This window comes from Cloeon dipterum, chromosome 1 (assembly GCF_949628265.1).
Source record: "Cloeon dipterum chromosome 1, ieCloDipt1.1, whole genome shotgun sequence".
In the NCBI taxonomy this organism is placed as follows: domain Eukaryota; kingdom Metazoa; phylum Arthropoda; class Insecta; order Ephemeroptera; family Baetidae; genus Cloeon; species Cloeon dipterum.
Window position 1 is genome coordinate 23633796 of NC_088786.1, and position 23111 is coordinate 23656906.

General features: G+C 39.9%; 2 protein-coding genes across 5 annotated transcripts; both read right to left on the reverse strand.

The window, feature by feature from the left end:
* Nucleotides 1-751: 751 nt before the first annotated feature.
* Nucleotides 752-2359, reverse strand: LOC135948133 (activating signal cointegrator 1 complex subunit 2 homolog). Its single transcript, XM_065497243.1, has 2 exons — nucleotides 2204-2359; nucleotides 752-1893 (listed from the first exon to the last, which is right to left on the reverse strand). Exons 1-2 carry the CDS (start codon nucleotides 2216-2218, stop codon nucleotides 1120-1122), a joined length of 789 nt encoding a protein of 262 aa, XP_065353315.1. The 5' UTR covers nucleotides 2219-2359; the 3' UTR covers nucleotides 752-1119.
* A 14713-nt stretch (nucleotides 2360-17072) lies between these two features.
* Nucleotides 17073-22966, reverse strand: Adck5 (aarF domain containing kinase 5). Of its 4 annotated transcripts, none has more exons than XR_010575720.1 (11): nucleotides 22810-22965; nucleotides 22515-22750; nucleotides 22038-22263; nucleotides 21486-21779; nucleotides 21302-21433; nucleotides 21083-21248; nucleotides 20837-21007; nucleotides 19424-19592; nucleotides 19159-19326; nucleotides 18155-19005; nucleotides 17073-18055 (listed from the first exon to the last, which is right to left on the reverse strand). XR_010575720.1 is itself a non-coding variant. In XM_065496724.1 (10 exons), the coding sequence occupies exons 2-10, from the start codon at nucleotides 22736-22738 to the stop codon at nucleotides 18906-18908; spliced, it is 1722 nt and encodes a 573-aa protein (XP_065352796.1). In that variant the 5' UTR covers nucleotides 22739-22750; nucleotides 22810-22965; the 3' UTR covers nucleotides 17073-18905. The 4 variants fall into 4 exon arrangements, 2 of the variants coding, with proteins under 2 accessions (XP_065352796.1, XP_065352806.1); XR_010575716.1 differs by lacking the exon at nucleotides 19424-19592 and adding an exon at nucleotides 20125-20365; XM_065496724.1 differs by lacking the exon at nucleotides 19424-19592 and adding an exon at nucleotides 20125-20365 and having other exon boundaries at nucleotides 17073-19005.
* Between the last annotated feature and the right edge of the window lie 145 nt (nucleotides 22967-23111).

Here is a 23111-nt window from a genome sequence, read left to right on the forward strand (position 1 = left end):
CAGAAGTCGGAGGCGATTTATTTGCTGGAAAACAGCGTTTCATGCATGACGAATGAAGTCCATGTGTACAGCTTCATCAGCCGTGACTGACAGATTTATTTATAAGCCCACTTTTTCAGAGCGGCAATGTTCTCGCCGCCATTTATATTCAGCTAACCCGGAGTTTATCAATCATACTTAGCCGGCTACCTGAAACACATGCGAATCCGCACGTGTTTATAATAGACTCATTAAAGCAGCTAATTAATTTGAGTGGCGATGCAAAATTTGGCGCGTTTCGACCAAATTACCCATTAGTGACGGTTTCCGCGCCCGCGCGCGCGTCGTCCTCTCAAGCTCGATCAGACACCATTTAAGGACTTGTTACTCGCTCGATGAAATTTTTATTTCGCGCGCACAAAACGAGTGTATGACGGCGGCCCGAACCAGTTTTTTTGTTGTACGGCCACTCGGACAGAATGAATATTAAAAGACGAATCGAGCCTTGCCGTTTGGCTATTAGCACCTCGCGTATTTGCACTTGCTGCACAGCAGGCGTGGAACTTTTTATTAATTTGCATTCCGTTTCTCGCTTCATGCCTCATGGATCAAATGAGACGCAATTTATTTTTATGCCCAGTGATATTATAGAGCAGTGCTTTAACTTGATAAATCACCAACGCTACAAAACCTGATATTTGGAATTTGATACTGCAATTTATTATACTATATGCGATATAAAAGAGAGGTTATTTGAATTGAATCAAGAATGTTGTTTGATGTATTTTTTATTAGATTTTCTCATTTTACACGCTCCATACACACTCTCTCGTATAAATCACATTTTGTCGGTTGATTAGACTCTCACTCACAGAACAGACTGAAAAAAGAGGACAGGACAGAAAAAGATGGAAGTTGAGCAAACGTGAAGGTGCAAAGATCGAGAAAGAGAAGCCAGAGAGAAGGGGAAAAGGATGAGATGATGAAGAAGAAGAAGAAGAGTGCAGTCAACAAGGCGCGTTCACGCTCGCAAGTACTCTAGGGCATTCGCACAACATTCGAAGCGCATTCATTCCGCTAAATTTACAAGGAAAGTGTGGCATCACAGTGGCTGACATCGGGCCGGGGGAAGGGTTGTTTTCACAGGCTGTAAGTGTAGGTGTAGCCGGACGCGGGGTCGCTGCTGACCGACACCTTTCCACCCTGGGAGCGCGCCTGCTGCGGCTGGTACAGCGAGTTGGACGGCTGAGCCAGCCCGGGGAAGTTGTTCAGCTGTTGCTGCACAGGGGGGCTGCGGGGGGCGGCTGGGGCGGCGTTCCACTGGGGCTGGGGCTGGGGGGCCGTGTACTGGGGCTGCTGGTTAGCCAGCTGGGCCCAGTGGGGCTGGGTGTGCGCGTTCCACAGAGGGTCGGTGATGTGCTGGGGGTTGGCCGGGGCCGCCTGGGGCTGGGGCTGGGTAGCGGGCGCCGACTGCTCGCTCCACTGCTGCGTCTCGTAGGCGGGAGGGTTGTACTGACCGTTCTGGTCCCACTGGTGCTGCTGCGACTGGGCCTGCTTGGGCTGAGCCCACTGTTGCTGCTGCGGCTGAGCCCACTGCTGCGGCTGCGCCTGCTGGGGCTGGTTCCACTGCTGCCTAGGCTGCTGGTTCCACTGAGGGGCGGCAGGAGCAGGAGCCTGGGGCACGGCGGGTGCCTTGGGCAGGTGGTCGCCCTCGACCTTAAATCCGTCCTTGCCGGCCGTGTACTTGACGGTGATGGTCTTTCCGTTCGGGTCCACGTAGCTGTACTCGCCACGGACGTTGCCCTGTCCGTCGGTAGCTTCGCTGCGTTGATGGCCGTCGTCAGTGCGGTAGTTGGTGGCAGTCAGCTCCTGCGCTGCGCCAAAGGCGAACAGCGCCAGCAATACCGCGCACTTCTGCATACACAAAGAATTCACTTGTCAAATGTGAGTATACTGAAAGGATCTCTTCCAAGGTTTAAAATTTAATCTTTTTTATATAGAGATTTGTAAAATTAGTTTAAACAAATTGATAATAAGATATTTAAAGCCACCAAAAGTAAATTTAATTGTTTTTGCCATTTATTAATAAATTTCATAAATCCTACAGTTTAGTTTGCAACGTCAACAGATGAAAACAAAAATGAAAACAATAAACTCTTTGGATTCAAAATTCTCGAAATATGACTGTGAGTATTGCAAATAAAAAAGGTTTGAGAAAACGTACCACTGCTCTGGCCATGCTGTCGATTGCTGTCGAGTGCAAGCGAGGGACAAGATAAGTTTTGTGGTGCTGCAGCACTCATATATAAGGGCTCCTAGGTCGGCAGGCGTGCCCAAGCAGAGAAAGTCAGCGGCCAATGCCAAGCACGCCCTTGCTCTCCACTCCCGACTTCCTCCACGCGCAGAGGGATGGCACCCAAGCAAGCGATCGGTTCTGATCTGTTCTGCTGCCGGCCGAGGAAGCGAATTTTCCTCGACGACCCTGACTCTGGGCTACGTCACTTTTGCTCTCGCATTGTTCACTTACAATCATTAGCATAAATAATACCGGCGCTTGGAGCGTGCCAAAAACGAGATCGTTTCTAATCTCGGCGCTAATTCCATTCGCTTTACGGACTTATTATTTCATTACGCTAATCGCCATCGCATTGAGTGTGCTCATAAAACATGATCATTACGAGAAAAGGCTCTTAACTTGTTTGTGCAAGTAGCTGAAATTTATTGTTGCCTGCCTCATAATGCGATGAAATAATTATAACTCACTCGACTTCCCTCATGGCTTTCCAGGTTGTCTGTCAGTCACTTGATTGACTTTCGATTGGAGTACGTGCGCGCGCAAAACCAAACTTTATTTCGCATAAACCGCAATCGCAGACGCACTATTGAAATTGACAAGCAATCGGATATGATCATAACAATCGTGACCCTCGCAGCAGCAGCAGCAGCAGCAACCAGCGCCACGCTGACGAGTGCGTATTATCCAATCCCCTGCAAAATTTGCATTCCAGAGCTATTATATAATTAGTTTTTCACTATTTTGAAATTTAAGTAAACAATGCTCCTGAGAACATGTTGCAATATAAATCAACACATTTTTTTTGGAATTGTTGTTCTCAGGAGCAATTTGTTTTCTTAATTTAAAATTAGAGTGAATCGTTTTTACCTTTATGATATACTCTCTGAAAATTGGAAAAAAATCTAATAATTTCAAACGTTGCCCTTTAAATTTTTATTAGAAAATCGGCTCAAAAGTTTGCATGCTAATCAAGCTGTGAGCACTCTCTCCTTATTTTAAATCATGATTTATTTCACCAGAATACGTTTCATAAAACAGACCCCGGTGCAGGGTTATAGTAACTCGAGCTGGTTCTTTTCTGGACTTGGGATTCCTGCTCCCTTGAAGCTCCAACATGGGCATGTTTATCAATAAAACAAAGATATAAAAATGACAATTTAAAAAATGCTAAATTGAAAATCCTTAAACTTAATTTAACATTCTAATAATTTATAATATAATCTGAAAATTTTGAAAATTGATTCTCAGATGTTATATTGGTTACATTGTTCTTGAACAAATATTTTTCCCTATTTTGATCTATGACATGGAAAATCTTTTTTTGTGCGGAACAAATGATTTTTTTGTCAGTGTATATTTGGAACACTCATTGTCAGTTAAAAGTTTTAACTTGGGTGAATAAATTGATAATCATTCTGAAACTGATTTTGCTTTGCTGATGACGATGTCCTTCTAAAACCAATTTTCTCTGACGTTGCTCGAGTCACAAAATCAAATTAATCGCCAATCAATCTATTTTATGAGTACGACCTTTTTCCTTCGAGCCAGTTGCCTGTTTTGGGCATCGATTCGAAAGATTCAATTTCGTTGCGAGCAGCAGCCAGATCCATCGTTCAAATCACTGAATGTCAGCCTCGTTGCGTGTATAATTAGAGCTTTCGGTGCGAAAAGCAAACAGCGTCCAGCCCCTGCCCTACAATTAAAATGCCCACAAAAAATCAAATGAGAGAGCATTTGATGCGCCCGTTAATTACGTAATTATGGCATAAACGTTTTGTACTGGAAATTATTCATAGTATTTGTGAATGGGGATGGAACGAAAGCTGGATCGTTACCGAATCTTCCGCAGAAATGGAAAACGCCGCGAGCCACGTAGTTGACAAGGCCGTGCACAATAAATAAATAAATAGATAAATATATGCCATGGGGGTCACACGAGAGCCAATGCAAAAACCGCTTCACTGCTCCAACTAATCGTGGTGTGGATTTTCATGAGCGTGTTGGCGTGCAGAGAAAAAGTGACAAGCAGTGAGAAGATGCCGATTCTCTCCTTCTTGACGGCAAAATGAACTTGTTCGGCTTAATTACCGCTGTTATTGAAATCTGACAAGACAGAACGTACTGCCCGTGATGGGATAATTGCGGAAGCCTTCCTGCACTGTGTGGTTGGGTTTTTGTAAAGCCGTTGACATGCCTCGCAGAATCGGCCAGAAAGAAATAATCTGAAGGCCGCAAAAACTCGCGCCATTAAGGACATGATGTGGGTAAAGCTATTGGTTTGAGGTGAAATTCTAAGGCAAATCTTGCACCAGATTTATAAATATTCACCTTCCACAATTTATTTTACAAGTTGGAATTTGACGTTGGATTATTCAGACAAACAAGAGACAGGTAATTCTGGCAGGGTAGCATTTTCTTACCACCCAGTTTTTCACAACTCGTGTTACCGATTTTTACTAATTTATTTTTACCAATTTCTCAAGCAAGGAAAATGTAATATAAATTTTTCGATAATCTTGTAGGAACATCTAAAATTTGCGGTTATAGGTGAAAATATTCTGCAGCTTTGTGGAGTTAAAATTTATAAATGCTACTCCTGCCCTCAATTTCGCCAGAATTTTCCATCTATTTTTATAGCACAAGTTGACAACTAACAATTTAATATAACAATAATGTCTGCAGGATGTAAAAATTAAAAAAACAAACAAATAAATTAAATACAATGCATTCAAAAATTTATGGATTTTTTCAGCCCTAAATGCATGAAAAAAATGTTTTTTCCTTGCACTCTTTTCACATTTTGTTTCCAAACATAATCAGTAAAATGTAATATTGAAATCGACATCTTAAAATGAAAATCTAGGTTTTTCGGTTAATCTAGTGACTTCATATTTAAAGAAAATCGTTTCGACACCATCATGAGGTCTTCAATAATTTTCAATTTAAAAAAAACAGTGCTCCTGAGATCAATAATTCCATAAAATCATAAAATATGTGGGCGCATTGTAGCATGTCCTCAGGAGCATTGTTTACATAAATTTCACCCACACAATATTTTGTAAGGTATTGTGAAATATTGGTAGACACAGAATACGACAATCGACTTAGATCGTAGTTACTTTGCTATTGTTTGTGAATGGCGAGAAACTAGGTTCCAAATCCACTGTCGTACATATCCTGTGTCTATCAACCTTAGTATTGTTGTTCTCATTGTTAGGAGCATTGTTTTCTTAAATTTAAAATTAGTGAAAACCTGATGATGTAAGACTTTCTGAAAGCGTCGAAACGTCGTCCTTGAACAGGACTAAACCGAAACTCATGAAATTTTATTTGAACGTTTTAATAATCATAAAGCAGCTTGTTAACAAAATTCGGGAACTTAAAAATGGATGCTATCTTAAACGCTACTAAATATTTTTTGTTCTCAAACAAGTGATATTTCTGTCTTAAGTATTCTCCACTCATTTCGTGGTTCAATATTTATGAAACCATTGATATAAACCGTTTTTATTTTCTGCAATGCTTGTTGCAGTGTTTAATTGTCCGCGAATGACAGGTTGAAAGGGATTTTGAACCATGTCCGGTAAATTTTTATTCTGCTGTTAATCAGTCTAATAAATCAGGCATTAGTGTTCTGCAATCTGTTGAGTAGCGAAACACCTTTCTACTATGCTTCAAATACTCTATTAGCGATGTGAGGGTGTATAAGCGATTTGACCTGGAAACTTTCGCTCGATAGAGAAATGAAGTGAAAAATTGGATTTTAAATGCGTGTATTCCTGTTAAAAGATGGTGATGTCGCAGCGCGCGGCAATGACTCACATACTATTCATTCCGTCGTGCGCATTCTTGCGAGCACAAGGATAATAATTATTAACGAACCTGAGAATAATCCTGCCGGTGGCGACTTTATGGCAATTTTTCGCTTTTAACAAGTAGCGTATTGGCAATTAATCAGTTTATGCACTGCGCCGCGAATATTAAACACTTAACTCGGGGCATTAAGGAAGAGAAGCAATCACAGCACAATTACGGCCACTTGCTATGTACTTGAAACATGCAATGTAATTATTCGACGCAAAACTATAATTTGCTCCGTGATTGCGTTTATATTACGCAATTAGTCTTCTCTGTATATTTAATGTCCTAAAAATGATCGAAACAGATTTTTTGGAATATTTTTAGGAGAAGAAAATTAGTGCAAGAATAGAAATTCACAAAAGGCCAAAAATGAAATTTAATGAACAGCAAAAAGTTCATATATCTTTTTATTGAATGGTATAGTTGAGTTAATACTTTGTGTTATTTATATTGGCGAAAGAACAAAAAGAACAGATGAAATAATATCAGTTCGTGGGGGGATTTCCTATGTCATCGATGTGTTTGTATAGTTTTTCGTGGTATACAGTTCTTAAGTGTTTTTTTTATCTGTACTTTTTTTAACTATTTCATATTTTTTTATTGTATTCACTTTAATAGCTAAAATTGAAGTCTCTCTCTCTCTCTCTCTCTCTCTCTCTCTCTCTTTCTCTCTTGGTCAGCTTTTGTCGGCATTATGTTTGAAGTTTGAAAACGCTTGTTTGGTATTATATTGAACTGTCGGTGATCGCCAATAATTTAATCCTAGCAAGAAGTTTTTACTCAACAATCTATCCAAACAATTGGTTTTTATTACAAAATGGCTAAAAGGTCACCGTCAGGAGGCCTTCAATAATTAGGAACATTGGAATCATTCAAAAATCGTGTGTGTATATATATTGGATTTTTAAATAGTATTGCGGTAATTGATGTTTATGAATTCTTACTGAGTAGATGCTGGTAAGAGTGATGAAAATTGCATTTATCAAAAATGGCAGCAATTCGAAGGTAATTGTAAATAATCAGGTTCAATAGACGTTCGCTGCTCTAATTATTTTTATGTTATAATTTCAATCACCATGACATCTCCAACATTCTAATTACCTCCTATTGAAAATTTATAAATTCTCTCAATCACTTGAGGTCATTTTTTTCATCGCAAACTGCTTGCTTATGCAAAACAATCTGCAGCGACCTTGCACACATTACATATTGCACGCGGTTAGTAATTATCAGCCTCTTGAATTTGCAAATACGCGTTTAATTAGAAATAAACATCTATCAGCGCACATCAACATTGTACTATTTCCATGCGCAAAATAAATAATCTTGCACAGGAGCCGCGTGAAAGGCCATAGTTGGTGCAGTGGAGTCACCGTAAAAGGCGTTTTATTTTCCCGCTCGCCGCGGTGCAGTGAATGATACATTGCTAATTACAATTACTCCATAGTTAAACGCGTCTCGATGCATTTAATTAAACTCGTCCACGGCCAAAGAGATCAGACGATGTGAATGAGTTTGACATTTGACGTGCGACACTTTTCAAAACAAATTTGCTGCTGTGCCAATTCCCTGCAGACCAAGCGCTCGGTGACAGAATAAAATCTACATTTCTAATTGCAATATACATGAAGAATTTACGACAGCTGGAAAGGTCTATAGAAAACTTCCCTGATGTGATTGACAGTGCGGAATCGATGCAAATATTTATGTGCCTCATTGTATATATGACAACCAAGTAAACAATCATTTGGTCCGTTAGTCTGCAGTTATCCTAAGTGAAATCGATTTCACGTCAGCATTGCTCGAATTCCCGGCCTACGTACGGCCGATAAATTGCATATTAGTGAAGTTTCTCACGCACTCGCCGGCATAATATCACGAATTTATTTGATCCCCGAGCGCAAATGAAGCCATCATTTTCCACATTAATGGAAACAAGGTGTGTTGCGCAAAGCGTAATAATTGCTGCATGATAAATATGTCAACACTAATACCAACATTAAACAAACTCTGTCGATTCATGGAATCGCGATTAAATAAATTTGCCGTGCGCGCACTAATATAAAGTAAACGGCCAGCGTGACTGCCGCGGAGAGCGTGTTATTTCCAAAGCCAAGTAAACCAACTGATCGGTGCAGCTCGCGCTGATAATAACTATTAGTCGGGCGATTTGCATAACAACCGTGTTTTTCCTTGGTTCGTTCAACAAACAATTTCGCCGTGAGAGGACCACCGAATGAGCAGAGGAAATCGCTCGGCATACAGATTTATAGCTTAATTCCTTGAAACAAGAGAGAATAGCCTTCCTCTTTGGATCGCATTAGCATATTTATCTCTGTGCGAGAGTAAAGATTGTTTCAATGCACATATGTAAGGTGGGCAAAAGTCAGCAGGTGAACTGTTCGGATTTCTCGAGCCGAGGACCACCGACTGGTTTCATTGCCAAGCTGCAGCCTTTTCAGTTGAAACTTACATATACCGGCGGGGGTCGAGAATTGTAACACGTCCAGTGCCTCTCTAAAGAGTCTCAATACGATTTTAATTGGATTTTTTGTGATTACTCGTCAAGATTTATTTTTTGTTTGAGTTTCTTATTTTAAAATGCAAATCATTATTTATGCATGAGATTCCGTTTTTTTGACTTAAAAATCAATTTATCGATCGGATAACTGGCAATATCATGCAATGAAACTGGTTGTAAAACATGGCATTTTCCGTCCAAAGTGTGAATAATTTCAATTTTCTTCGCTCACTTGAGATGCATTTCCAAGTACACAACAAAGAAGAACCTCTTTAAGCCATGATTTAATCAGATCGGAAAACCTGTTCATGTTGGTCCGTCGCGGCGGCAAAAATGAGGAAAACCGTCAACACAATCAATCCGTAATTGCACATTAATCGATTTTAATCCGGGCTTTCTTGACAAGTATGTCTCTCTTTCACGCTGGCTCGCCGAGAGCCTTTGAAAAATCGTGCAAGCCTTATATTTATTCGACCTGCTCATAAAATACTCGCACACATGCATTCTTTTCTCCTTTGTTGGCTCACTCGGCGGCGAGAGAGAATGAAAAACACATTTATATCAGATAAAAAGAGCGCATACGGCAGCTCGAATACAACATTTTACACGACGCGAAGGTCAACTTGACCAATATTGTTGGGTGGGGTTTGTAAATTCATCCACAGAGGCTTAATAAAAAGTCTCTTTCTTCGCCGAGCGGACAAACTTACTCCACACTGCTTACATACCTACAATAATTAATAATAAATATACAGTGGCTGCCTACGGAGCCAGGCTGACCCCGCGAGCAGCATCGCGGAAGAAATTACAAAGTGTCGAGCAATGCGTATTGTTATTATAATTCTCCAGCGTACGCTCATTCCGCGGCCTATGCATTTACCAATGATTACTGTCTTTATATTCGCGTTTCTCGCACGTCGAGGAAGCAGACGCGGTCGGTCGCAAATCAAAACGCATTGTACAGAAAAGTGGCGTTTGCGGAGCGATCGGCGGACACATAAGACTGCGATTAATGAGAATGTGTCACTATCACTGGCTGGCTACTATTAATTCTGGATATCTCAACAATACACTTCACCACTTAACATGGCGGCCATGGAGTCACTTGCTTCATTTCTAGAACAATACAAACTGTATAGAATTGTTTTGAAACCTGATTCAAATAGTTGACATTCAATTTTATTAGACTCGGCCGCAGACCATCCGTTTAACGGACACTGGCGAACTCATTTAGCAAGTCAAGCACGCGATCTTTCGAATTGAAACAACGTGTTTTATAAAAAAGGACTGTCACGATTATGGTAAATATGAACAAAACGCTTTTGCATAAAACATGGCCATCATCACTCGCTGTCATTTTTAAAATTTAATATTTAATTTAATTGAAAAAGCCTTTGAGAAAACAGCAGACTACCTCGTTGGCCTCCATCTTCCGATACAGCCCACCGCCATTCAAACCAATGCAAAAATTACGAATTCTCCTCGCATGCTTTCGAGTGCGGAATATTTGAGTATATGCGTGTCGGATTGTGTGAACGAGTCGGTACCTATTGTGCAAGGAAACGGAGACACACAAAACAACAATTTGTCATCAAGCACGAACAAAGGCAGTTTCGCCGCGACTGTCATCTTGGCAATTTTCGCGGTGACGTCAATCATCTCTACCAATATGCGTGTGCTGTCAAGGGAGGCGTCACAAGTGTAACGAGGAGAAGGCCTTGGGCAAATTTATTTGATATCATCTGGCATCGCGCGCCGCAAGAAGGACTAGGCCCAAATTTGGAAGATCGAGCACGGCAGGAAGAGCTCTTGACGCTTATTTATTATCAAGTCTGCATAATTATACGCGGCAGGGCGACAAAGTAAAAAGCCGAACATGTAATTGACAAGTTGTCAATAATAATATTGCATGTGAAATGTCATGACGTACTGTCATTTTTCACAGCTAAGTGGTACTTTGCATTTCTTGCTCAGCCGACTGACTTTTCGACCTCTTTTCTGATATTCAAATTGCTTTGAACTTTGATAGTGCGATTCAAATATGCTTTTAAAGGAGAAATAAATCAAACTTGTCTATAAGCAGGAAAATTTTAAAAAAGACCAAGATCACCTTGTAAATGGCATTAAGTTTCGATCCATGAATATGTAAATAAATAAATAAAACCTCAGCAGGAGGAACACGAACCACAATATTATGAAAATAAAAACTGATGAGTCTCTTAAAAAAGTGCAAAATTTATGGTAGATTAATTTTCAAGCAACATAATTTAACACAACTCCTAGCATAATCTTATCAAATGATTTTAACTTACGATTCTAATTCTAGTAATTTATAAAAAAACGATGCAGCTGCATCAATGAAAATCGATTGCCAGAAGCAACGACCGCAACTGTGAAGCTAGAAGTAATTTCTTGCCACTATTTATCGATTGACTTCAGAAAAAACTATTAGGACGATTGACACCGCGGAGACTAGAATCTTGATACGATAAATGTGAAACGAGGAAAAATATATTGCTAGGGATTAGGGATATCTGAAATGTTGTCCGAAATCCTCAACAAATGCAACGACATCAGATTTATTGTTGCTGAACGTTTAACCACAACCTATAAATCGCTGTGGTAGCGACTATTGACTGGAATTGCGCTTGGTAGCGAGCGCAGGATGACAAATAAGCTTTGAATAATTTAATGCCATATTTTAAGGTAAAAAAATATCGCAAATTACGTTAAGTTACTTTTTGATGCAAGCTTTTCTAAACATCAATAGAAATAATATAAGGCGTCTTGACAGTCAATTTTGTTGATCAACTCTTACATATTTTTTTTCTCAGTTCATGCTAAATTGATTGTTAATGCCGTATGCGGAGTCAGTTTTTAAATTCACTTGTTCCCAGTCTTACTATTTCGTGTCGAGACCCTATTTGGAAGAGTGTTTTATTGTTTTAGAATGTTCAGACAGAAATCAAAATCACCCATTCCGAATGCATATAATCTCAATTGTTCCAAGGTAAAATGCAACCTGATTGTTAGCAACTTACATTGGGTGCTCTTTCTGTGTTTGGATACCGGAATAGTCTCAAGTTTTATTGTTCACAAACGAACAACCACATTGTTTCTGTTGCTGCGGCAGCCTTCACAGTAAAACATCGTTCGGATACGTTTTCTGGGTCGGAGTCGATTCCAAGGTTGGCTCATTCAAATTTTTTAATCTCCGCCTCTCGGTCAATGCTTGCCGATTTATTCATTTCTGCGTACCACGGAATGAGATCATCTCTTTGCTGCTCACAGCGCCGCGCGCATTAATTAACCGAAATTTACAGCCCCGTCGCCTTGTTTTTACGTCTTGTGTTTACGCGTTTGAATGAGCGCCTCCGACTTTTTCGCTCATTGCAATCAGCTCGCGGCTCGTAAATCCCAGCGAAATCACCGACATTAATTCGCCAAAATATAATTCCACGCGCCGGACAAAATAAATCACCAGTGACAATTTACGAACAGTTGGCGCGCTCGGCAGATAAGCAGTAAATGTGGATAATAAAATTGTTTATTTTACGGCGGAAAGCGCGCGGCGCTTCATTATCTGACTTACTTTGAAGGCAAAATTAAGAATGGAGGAACGCAGCATGTTGTGAATATTAAACAGACTGTCCAAAGAATGTTTTTACTTTTCCTACACGATATAGGATCAAGCTTGGGGTGAACAAAACTTTGCCTTGGTTTTATGGAATCATTTCGGACGAATTTTCGGCAGATTTTACCCGGAATGGTTGTATGTAATCCGATGTGCTTTCCGAATATATAGCATCGGTTTCCCTCTAATCAGTTGTGTGCTCTGCAAAATACAAAATTCTGTCGCGAATTTCACGAATTTTTCTGCGTACCTGTCATTTTATCTTTAACTCGTGATTGTGAATAAAGTGACTGAATACATATGCTCTTTTTCTTTATATAAAATTTGATGTACGTCCTCACTGAAAAATCAAAGTTATTGTTAAAGACTCTGAGGGCGACCATTATTCTTGCGCGACAAGTGCGCGTGCCGGTGCAGTGCTCTAATTTTCATCTTCTTGTTTATAGCGATGATCCAGGTCGATGAATGTCCGTCGAATAGGGGCTTATAGAGAAAAACTTTAAAGGGAAAGGGAGAAGTTTTACATGAAGCAGAGGGTAAAGAGGGAGATATGGCACGCTGCAAAGTGCTATTTAGTAAAATTGTAAAAACAAACTTCTACGATCGAAATTTGTGTTGGGTTTATAGAACCACCAACCCTAATAGTTTTGAATTCGAGAAGAGCTATTGTACAAATCCCTTTTAAAGAACTTCTGTTTGGGCAAATTTCTATTAACAAATGTTTTATTGCATTAACCTAGGCAAATTAATTACGGAACTTTTCACAATTCCGAGCTCATAATGCATCCATATTACTTGAGTGTGGTGCGTGCACTCAACGCGATTTTCCGGCTACTTTCATAATTTGTCGCGGTGTGGGCATGCTGAACGCCGACTGAGATTTTCTCTCATTCATCTTGGCCACATCGATGGAGTAATTAATTTTATCCTGGAGAGAATATTGCCGATTTACCGCCAAGCGCGCTCGCACTCACGATGAGCCAATATTGAGTGGAAAATTATGATTCGATTTTTCACTGTGCCGGGGTCAGGCGAAGTTCGTCGCGCCCACTGACGACTTCCCGGCTGGCGTGGGCTCGACAGTCGACACACGCACGAATGGATAGTGCGCCGTACTGCTGCACCGCAGAGACACACGCAATTTGCATAATTACTTGCCCGATTCCAATCGTCTCGCATTAATTACCACGCAGCCCGCAATACGTGGCTGAATTTGTCTTGTTGCAGAAGGCAATTAGTCTGCGTTGTGTTAAAAGCATTAAAGTTGCGCGCTGCCAGCGTGTGATGCACATTCATAACGATCGCACCGCACCAGCAATCGACAAATCCATCTTCCTGCCTCAGCATAAACAAGTAACGAAAAGATTAGCTTGAAACTATAACATCGAGAAAATTTTCTCACTCGAGAACGTTTTACTTGATGAGCTTATATTCTAATGGTTAATACTGAGGGTTTTGTAAAAACCAATCAGTTGAAATATAAAATTGTTAAAAAAATAAAACGGCACCAGCGTCTGCAGCCGCCGCCAATGCACAGTGTTTTCGGCCAGCGGGTCTTTTCCTTCAGAGTGGTGCAACTGTGGAACGATCTGCCTCTGCCACCTGAGCTCAAAGAGTGCACCGTGGCCGAATTCCCCTTCCTTTGCAAAAAGCAATTTGTGGAAAGTGAACAGTGAATAGATACTTTTCTACTGTGGCTCAGCACGGCGAGATTTTTCCGGCACTCTTCGCCAATTCTGCCCAAAAACATTGTGTGATTTTATCCCAAATAATTTCATGTATCTATGACAAGGCAGAATAAACAAGAATATATAAAGTTAATCATACATGTGGTGAGCAACAGGTATGCTTTAGCTTTTATGTAAAAACAGGTCGTGAAAAATGCTCTTGATTGTGAGTTATTCTGTCTACTTTTACAAATTAAAAAATGGAAGTGAACAGGAAGACCTTTAAAACAATAATGGAACTAATTGATTGGGTGGTTGAAATAATATGTTCAAATTTTCAAAATATGGAGGTTCACTGCGTAAACGAATTTTGCGAAAATTGTGTTCTGCTGTAAAATTGCTCATCACATCTAAAGAGATAAGAGCTGGCTTATGTTAATCTAAAATTATGAAAGACCTTTTAACATTGAGCTTTGTAATTCTGCTGAAAGAATCTCGCCATCAAGGAAAATTAATGTCACATAGAGCCAATTTAAACAGAAGAGACACTAGCTATAGAGGAAGCAATTGCTGAGGAAAGGTCTATGGCATGGATTGTTACAACTAATAACAAGTATCGTGATGAATTGGTTTTGTTTGCATTTACAACTAGGAGCATGGTAAAACAATGTTGTAATAAAAGCGAGAAATATGCCGTCTGCAGAGAGAACAAAGCGTGATTATGTGCCCCTCTCAAGTCGAATGATTTAATGGTTGCACTTGCTGATTACTCTCACAAATGAAATGCGCTTGTTGTTTTGATTTATTTGTTGGCTTCGTCAACGCCTTCAAGAAAGCTGCCAATTGAATCTCGCTCCAATTCCGACGACAACAGGGAAACCCAACGCTAGGCAATCTATGCATATTGACTCAAAAATTTCCCAATACAGGAAAAATGTCATTTGTTGGAAAATCGTGATTTTATTTCAATTGAAAAAACCAAACATGATTTTTGTTAAAATAGTCTTACAATCTGGCTTCTCCGACCGGCAAACAAATAGGCACGTAAGACTAACAAATTGAAAAGTTTGTAAAATTTAACTGCCATTGTAGTATCATTTTAATTAAATTTACTCCCTACATTGTTTTTTGCTTCTCTCACAGTTATAATTTTTGTTCTTTAGCATGAAGGACTATGAGCAAGGTCTAACACTCACGAAATAAAAAATATATTTTGAAAATTAAGACATCTTTAGAATCGTATCTTGAGCGAAAATCAGACCAAAGTTTTTAGTTTTCAATTGGTTAGATCGAAAACTGTTCAATTATTGGTCACCATAGAGAGAGAAAATTTTGAATTGCATTTATTGTTTGTAAACTAGCTGTTCTGAAAATCATTCTTCTATAGATATATAATTGCTTGCCACTATTGGTTTCCCCTGCATGGATACCCATGCAGTCAAAACGTGTTAATTTACGGCAGGCTAATCGGCAGACATCGAGCACTTGTCCGAGAGCTAAAAGAAGCCGTCCAAAGAGAATGGCCGATCTTGATAAAAGCAGATCTGCCTTGAACCTGAGCTCCAATTATTATTAATGGCGTAGGTGTCGAGCGGCGATCTAGACCGGAACATCGAGATCGCTTGACAAATCGAGCGTGCATGCACATATAATACGTGTATTTGCACTTGGAACAACGCAAATCACACACATATGCGCGAGATAACGACTCCCTCAATGATTCTGAAAGGGAGGGACACAAGCGAAAATGTGACTGGTGGCAATTCTCAGTAATCCCTAGACGACCGTCTGCTATAATATGGATGTAGAAAGGTGTGAGGTGAGCGAGTGAGCTAATTACAAAAGATCTGAGCGAGAAGGAAAACTTGAATGTTTTTTGTTGACTTATTCTTAGAAAAATACAATACTTTCTAAAAGGTAACAAATTATTTAGCATTTTAGTGATATCAACTCACCTTGTTTGGTATCTACAAAGATTACGTAATTGTTTTATTCATCAATATGAATATGCGAATGGTTATATAAGAAAATGTATTCAAAACTATTAAGTTGATCGACACATCTGATTTAATTTGGATGCACTTGTACCACAATAAACTTGATTTAAATGACATTAACATATAATTAGAACCAGATTTTCAAGAAACCGCGAAAATTTAATTAAATGATGTTACAATAATTCATAAATTACTTTCTATTTAAGTGATGCGTAAGTTCAACAAATGTGGTGTCTGTTCAAACTAAATTGAAAAAATGATTTGATATCTTGAAAAGACATTAAAAATCTTGGAAACCACACTAAGCGTTTTATAAAGGTTGTGCGACCAACATCTTTTTTGCATACAATGAGTTCCTGACACACTTTGAGAAAAAGCAAGCATTCGTTTGAGAGAAATGCTATTCATCGATCGCCGCGCAGAAGCGAGAAAAACGATTGCGCTTGAATTATAGAGTGAACAACATAAGCACCCTCGCACACGCGTCGATTGCTTCACGCCCGCGGAAAAGAGAGACTGACAGGAGGCAACACCCAAAGAAAGAACTCCTCCGCTGAGCGAATTAATGACTTTTGCTCTCCATGCGACACAGGGCAGGGCGTAAGACTAATTAAACGGAATGAATTCCTGGGTGAAGAGCTAGTTGAACAAAAAGGCGTCGAGAAATGGACTTCCAAAGTGAATTTCACCTCTCTTAGCCCTTGGCAGTCTAATTAGATTTGCTCGGTCGGCAAACATCCCGAGTCAAGTAACCGGTTCAGCCTTCATTTTTGATAACCACCTGCTGCGGCCACGTTTTTCTCGTAATACTGCACAAATATTACCTTCGACGAAACTAATTATCTCGCAAATTGGTTCTGGCATTTTGATTATCGGTGGGTAATGTTTTCCCTCCATTTACTGTTGTCCCAGGGAATGATTGATATTAAAAAATGTTGTTCCATGGGCAAGCTATATGGTAGTGCACGGCGAGCAAAGTATATAGGCCGGACGGAAGCTGACGCAAGGTCGAAAACTCCATGTTTGAGCTTGATGTCATTGGCGCATAAGCATGAGATTCGAGAGATCGCCGAGTTTAAACATTGCAGGAATAATTTAAAAGAACAATCAAATGTGATCTGAGTAAAACAAACACTTTATTGGTGCATTGAATGCTTCAACAATATTTTCCTGGAAAATGTGTTACGATTAGTTGATTGCAAAATTCTAGAAAATTGCTCCAGCCAAACTAAGCTTAGAAATATTTTTATTGATATAATTAATATAAATGGGAGAAATAAATTAATGCATGATCTCGGAAATAAAAGTAACTCCACAGCCCCGTATATAATTGTAATCAACTAATAATATAAAACGCATAAAATAGTTTCACTTTAACTTCTGCTGTTGCTAGTCCAGATCTGGAATTGCAAGGTTCTAAAGCGACCGAGGAGCATTTAACGTGTGATTATTCTGCCAGACAATTTTGCTCTGCTTGGCGGCAGGGAGATGAAGATTGGCTATGAAGCAAAATATTAATTTCTAGAATATCGAAAAAATGGGAACGACCGCCGTATTTCCGAACCTTGCAAGAGTTGAAATACATTTAATAAGCTATATTATGTAATATATAGATATGAAAAAGCGTTATAATAATAAAAACTTTAATAGTCTCTTGCATGCTTTGATTGAAACGGAAGCGCAATAATAGGCATTTCACTGGGCTACCATCTTTTCGCTTTTTACTGGAGCAACTACTTCATCTTGGTCAAAGGTTAGCCGATCATTTTTCGCCCGACGGTACTTTGGGGTGGCGCGTGGGTCAACCTTCTCCCTGTCCATTGCATTGAGGCCCTTCAAATCGGACATTTTCTGATCAGCGCCTCCCAATCCAAATGATTGCTGATCTGCAACTGCAGGGGTTGTAGACCTCCTTCTTACGTTCATTTTTCGAATGCGACGTCGGTTTTTCAGCCAGGGAAAGAAGACAGTGGCCGTGGTCACTTGCGAGGTCGAGTCAGAAAGAGAGGCTGGGGCCACTGTCGTACTCGCAGAGGCATCTTGTGCGTGCGCAACGAACAATAATGTAGCGCACACTGACGCCACAGACACAGCTATCAGCTAATTTGGTAAAAAAATATATAATTGTCATAATGTACGAGTACTTCAATTCACTTATTATGAATTAAATAATAGCGATTAGTCTCAAGTAAGAATTACCAGTTTCATAATATTCAGAACGGTGTAATATAATCAATGCAGTTTCGACGGCAACTCTGTTTCACGTCCAAGCTTAACTGGAAAAATAAATAACCCTGCTGAGAGCTCTGAGGAAATGACGAAACAGGATAGAAATTCTGGTTCTCTCCCACTCATACCAATTTTCACTGCTTCCCTCCAATCACTAGCTTTTAAATCCATTAAATTTCAGGAAGGCCAAAAAGCATTAAATATTGAAAACTTAATGTATATTTCATGTTATTCTACACCGAAGTAGGTGTCCAATAAATATTCAAATCTAATCTTATTAATATACATGGAAACAAAAATTATGTATCTGATTTGAGGAAATTTGTTGCAAAATCTCTTTTAATTGTTAAAAAATTATTCCTTTTATATATATTTTTAATGGTAATTTAATTTAATTTATATGCTACTATGAGTAAGAATTTCAATTATATTCCTTGCCACCCTTAAAAAATTTACAACAAAGAGACAAGACTTTAACTCATAATATTTGACCCCTTTGCTGTTATGGCCACTATAATTTAACATGGCTGGATGGTTTGCAGAATTAATTTTCACTATTTCTTTGTGAACGGTAGCAATTTATTTTGCACAAAGATTGATCAGGAATAGATGCATTTTTATAAATGCTTTAAAAATATATATTTTCATTTCTGGGAGCATAATATATTCTAGAAAGAATAAGTCACAGTCACAATTATTATTTCTTGAAGAAGAGCAAGAATCAGTGCAAATCAGCAAGTAAAACCTTCAACTCTGCCCTTCCAATGAGTGCCAACAAGCGAAGAACGAAGCGCGTGATGCGAATCTTGATTGCTTCCACCCTAGATTGCCAAACAAAATACTTGTTAAGATGACTTCAAATCGATTGCCCAAGAAAATGTTTTTATAATTATTAATAATTATAAAATAATTATTAATAATTATAAAATAAAAAATAAACGCTAGAAATATTTGATAAAAAAAATAAAACTTACATGAGATGTATTTCAAAGTTTGTCCTCATTAGAAGCCCTCGAAAGCGTTGTCGGATGTTGGGGTTGTCTGACTTAAAAGCACCCTGAGAGGCAGACCTGGCCATCAAGGTGTACCTGTCCACTGGATCACCATGCTCCCTTGCAATCGACCTGATTGTGTTAATGTTCCTGAAAACGACGCAAACAGTGAGGAAAAGCATTGACAGAAAATTTGGATTTAGGTATGTATTTTGGACCAGATGGCAAAGAGCAAAATTGTGTGTACCTGATGATGAGCATCATGACATTTGGCATCGCCCTGAGGACGAAGGTGATCCGGTCAAATCGCTCGCGCGCCATCTCAGTCATGTACTCGAGTTCTTTGGCAGAGATCACTGAGCGAAGTGCTTTAATCGGTCGCTGCGTCAGTATCTCGGCAAACAGCTCCACCTCATCTGCACACACAATGCTTTGCTCTTTACCGTGGTCACAAAATGCATACACGCTGTCAATGAGGGACAGGACTCACTCTTCACAGCCAAAGCAAAGCTAACACACTATATCAAAAGTCCAAAAAATGAGACATATTAATGCTAGTTTAGTAGATTAATAATGATATCAGATGAAAACACGCTACTGCGATATGAAGTATGAAGTAAGCAAATTTTCCCAACTTTAGCCCAAATTCAACCTTGGAAGAATTGCTGAATTACTAGTGTAAAATATAGGAAATCTAAAAAACATGTTTCCAGTTTCCAAGCACCTACCTAGAAACTAAAAACTAACTCGCGAGGAAAATATTCAACCGATCAACTCTAATAGCAAAAATGGCCATAACTTGTCAAAATGCAAGAACCAAAACATGCAAGAACGTTAAAAAGAGTCTTGAATCAAAATTTGCACTCCACAATTGGACCCTTTGAACGTTTGAAGAAGTGTGTTAGCTCAGCAGGGGCTTTAGCGAGTGCTTAGAGCATTGAAGGGCACCTAAAGATTAGCATCAGCTTGGGCGGAATGCCGCGATACATTTCAAGAATCTTGTCGTGCAGCTTAAGCATTTCGGTGCGCGCGCGCTCCCTCGTTTCGGCGGGCAGTTTGCGCAGCATCGCCTGCGTGATCAACTGGCTGCCCTTGGAGTCGAAAAAGAGCGAGAGGATGTCTTCCTCATTGCGCTGAGGGGGTATGTAACGCTGGCCGACTGCGATGCAAAACAGTCGGTAGTCTGACTCTGAAACAAATGGCTTTTGCTTTCAAGCATAATTCTCATCCCCCGTCCAACAGATTTGTAAGACCAATCCATTGGTAGAATATTAACAATAGACCAGATTTTTCACTGACAGCCTGAGGATTAATATAATTATCTTAGATTTTGGTTTCATCAGATAAGGAAAAACATGCCTGCTAAAATTTAGCAATTTTTTTAATACAACCACCAAAACTGTCTTGACATTAAATAAACAAACAACGTTTTTGCCATACTAAGCTAACTGTGACTCAAAATTTCCTGTCAATAGTAAGTGGCATCTGAATTCCTTTTGTCAAACAGCGCAAACGGCTTAACAAGGTGAAAAAGGCAAATCCCTGTTTTACCTTTATATCTGCTACTCTCACAATTCTATTACTAAAACGATATACCGTTAAACGAATTTGTAAATTTACCAGTGATAAATTTCGGTCCTATGAAGTTGTCAAAACATACCTTGCACACCCAGCTGCGTTGCAAACAATTTCATTCCAGGGTAGTCCCTCATCACAATACACCTCCACATGTTCCCAAGAGATTTACGGATCTTCTGGGGCAACTCTTGATAAAGGCCATGGTCTAGAAGGACTAGCTCTGCACTACCACTTTTTGTTTTTCTCACTAAAACTGAAATAAATATGAGTTATTTGTCCTTGCTATGCAATAATTCATAATAGATAACTATGAAAATATTATTCTTACTATTGCCTGGGTGTGGGTCCGCGTGGACGAAGCCAGTGTGGAAAATTTGCTCAGCAAAAGCACTGATCATTTTTGTGTCTACATCAGCAAGGCTCAGTCCCATCTTTTCAAGAGCGGGTCTATCACTAATTTTGGCACCTTCACAAAACTCCATTGTCAGCACACGCTGCAAATCAAAGTTAGCAAATAATTGCAAAATAAATCTGAGGAAATTCTTACCGAAGTGCTGAGACTCCAATGGACTTTAGGAACATAAATAAAAGGCAAGTGGTGCAAGTCTTTAGCGCATTTTTCAGAGTTTTCTCCCTCGTGCAAGAAGTCCAGCTCCTGTTGCAAAGTGCCCTTGAGCTCCTGAAGGAAAGAAATTAAAGAAAATGAGATGCGCCAGACACTGTATATTTACGTCTAGAACCCAGTGGAGTTCAAATTTGGGGTGCATCCAGCCAATTAATTTGAGCAGGATGCTGACGGTGGTCAGGTCGCCGTGGAAGCGTTCCTGCAAGTCGATGTACTGCACCTTGACGGCCACCGACTGGCCATCATGTGTCACAGCCCGGAACACCTGAGCCAGACTAGCCGCTGCGATCGGGGTCTCGTCGAACACTTTGAACACCTCGTTATGGCTCCTGCCAAAGTCCTCCATGAACAGCTGCTGCACTTCATCCACACCTCTCATTAAACACTTATCTTGTAGCACCTACAATTTTTTAGTTAGAATATGGATTTTGAGCATTTTAGGCATTAATTGAAATTTTATAATTTTAACTTGATTTAAAGAAATAGACTGAACAGGATTGAATAAAAAAGTATTAAGTTGCAAAAAGATGTTATCCGCATTTATTAAAGGTAAAATGGAATCTGCTTTAATATTTTTCAAAATGTAAAATAGCCTAACAAAATATCTGATTAAAAATGCATCCTAGCGATCCTTGGTTCAAAGAGAGTTAACTCGCACCTTGAGAGTGGAAATATATTGTGGAGGCAAAATGTGGTTCAGAGAGACGAGGCCCTGGCCCAGTTTGATGTAGAGCCCGCCGTTACCAAGGCATCCTTTGAGCAGTCTTGCAGCGGACCTTTCGTGAGCGCCATCCATCAGGCTTTGATATTTGGGGTCGTCCTCCTCCACACCAAATGTGCTCCACCAGTAGTCCACCGAAATGGCCATGCCAACTTTCAAGGATCTGAACAAAATAATACGTAAATTATATAACATTATGGTTAAAAATAACATCAAATTCAAAACATGTTCCAAAAAGTGCAAATAATTTTTTTCATTTCATTTTTTTCGGCCCTGTCTTACAATATGTATCATATGTGATAAAAAGAGTGTTATTACGTAACAACCTCTTTCAGGTCATTGCAAAAGGTCATGCCCAGTATTACTGAACACGATTAGAGTTAAAGAAAGGTTTTAGGTTCATAATTTCCTTGCCTTAAAAACCTGCCAACTCCTCCGAAGGCGACCCTCACCGTCCTCTTCTCATGTTCTTCAAGGGTGTGATAGTAGGCCGTGCAGCCAACCACACCCACACCGATCACTGCCAGGGCCACCTTGCCCTTTCGACCCGATGGCCTGGCATTCTGAGCGGGATGACACCACCTTTTGGCCAGCAAGGGTGCTGCCGACTTGCGTAAAAACACCGTCCTGGCCCACATTATGATTGTGTGCTGTGAATTTCGATAGTAGATATTACACACGCTTCAACCAACAATCATAAGTAGCTGACCTTGCAAGCCACGCGCACTAATAGTACATTCCGTCGATCAACGTCGATTTCGCAACTAGATCACACTTTTGGCATGTTGTCGAGATGAAAACTGCAATCTTGGGGGGCTGTGAACCTGACAGCAGGCTGAATCAAAACATCATGCGCACAACGCGCTGAGCCTGAGCATGAGCAAGTCATGGCGCCAATTTTTTAAAGCAATCCTGATGAGTGATAGGCCACGCGGCCGGCACAAATCGCGTGCAGACTGCAGAGGCATTTTGCATCTCCAATTGGGGAAACACGTTCGTTCCACATTTATG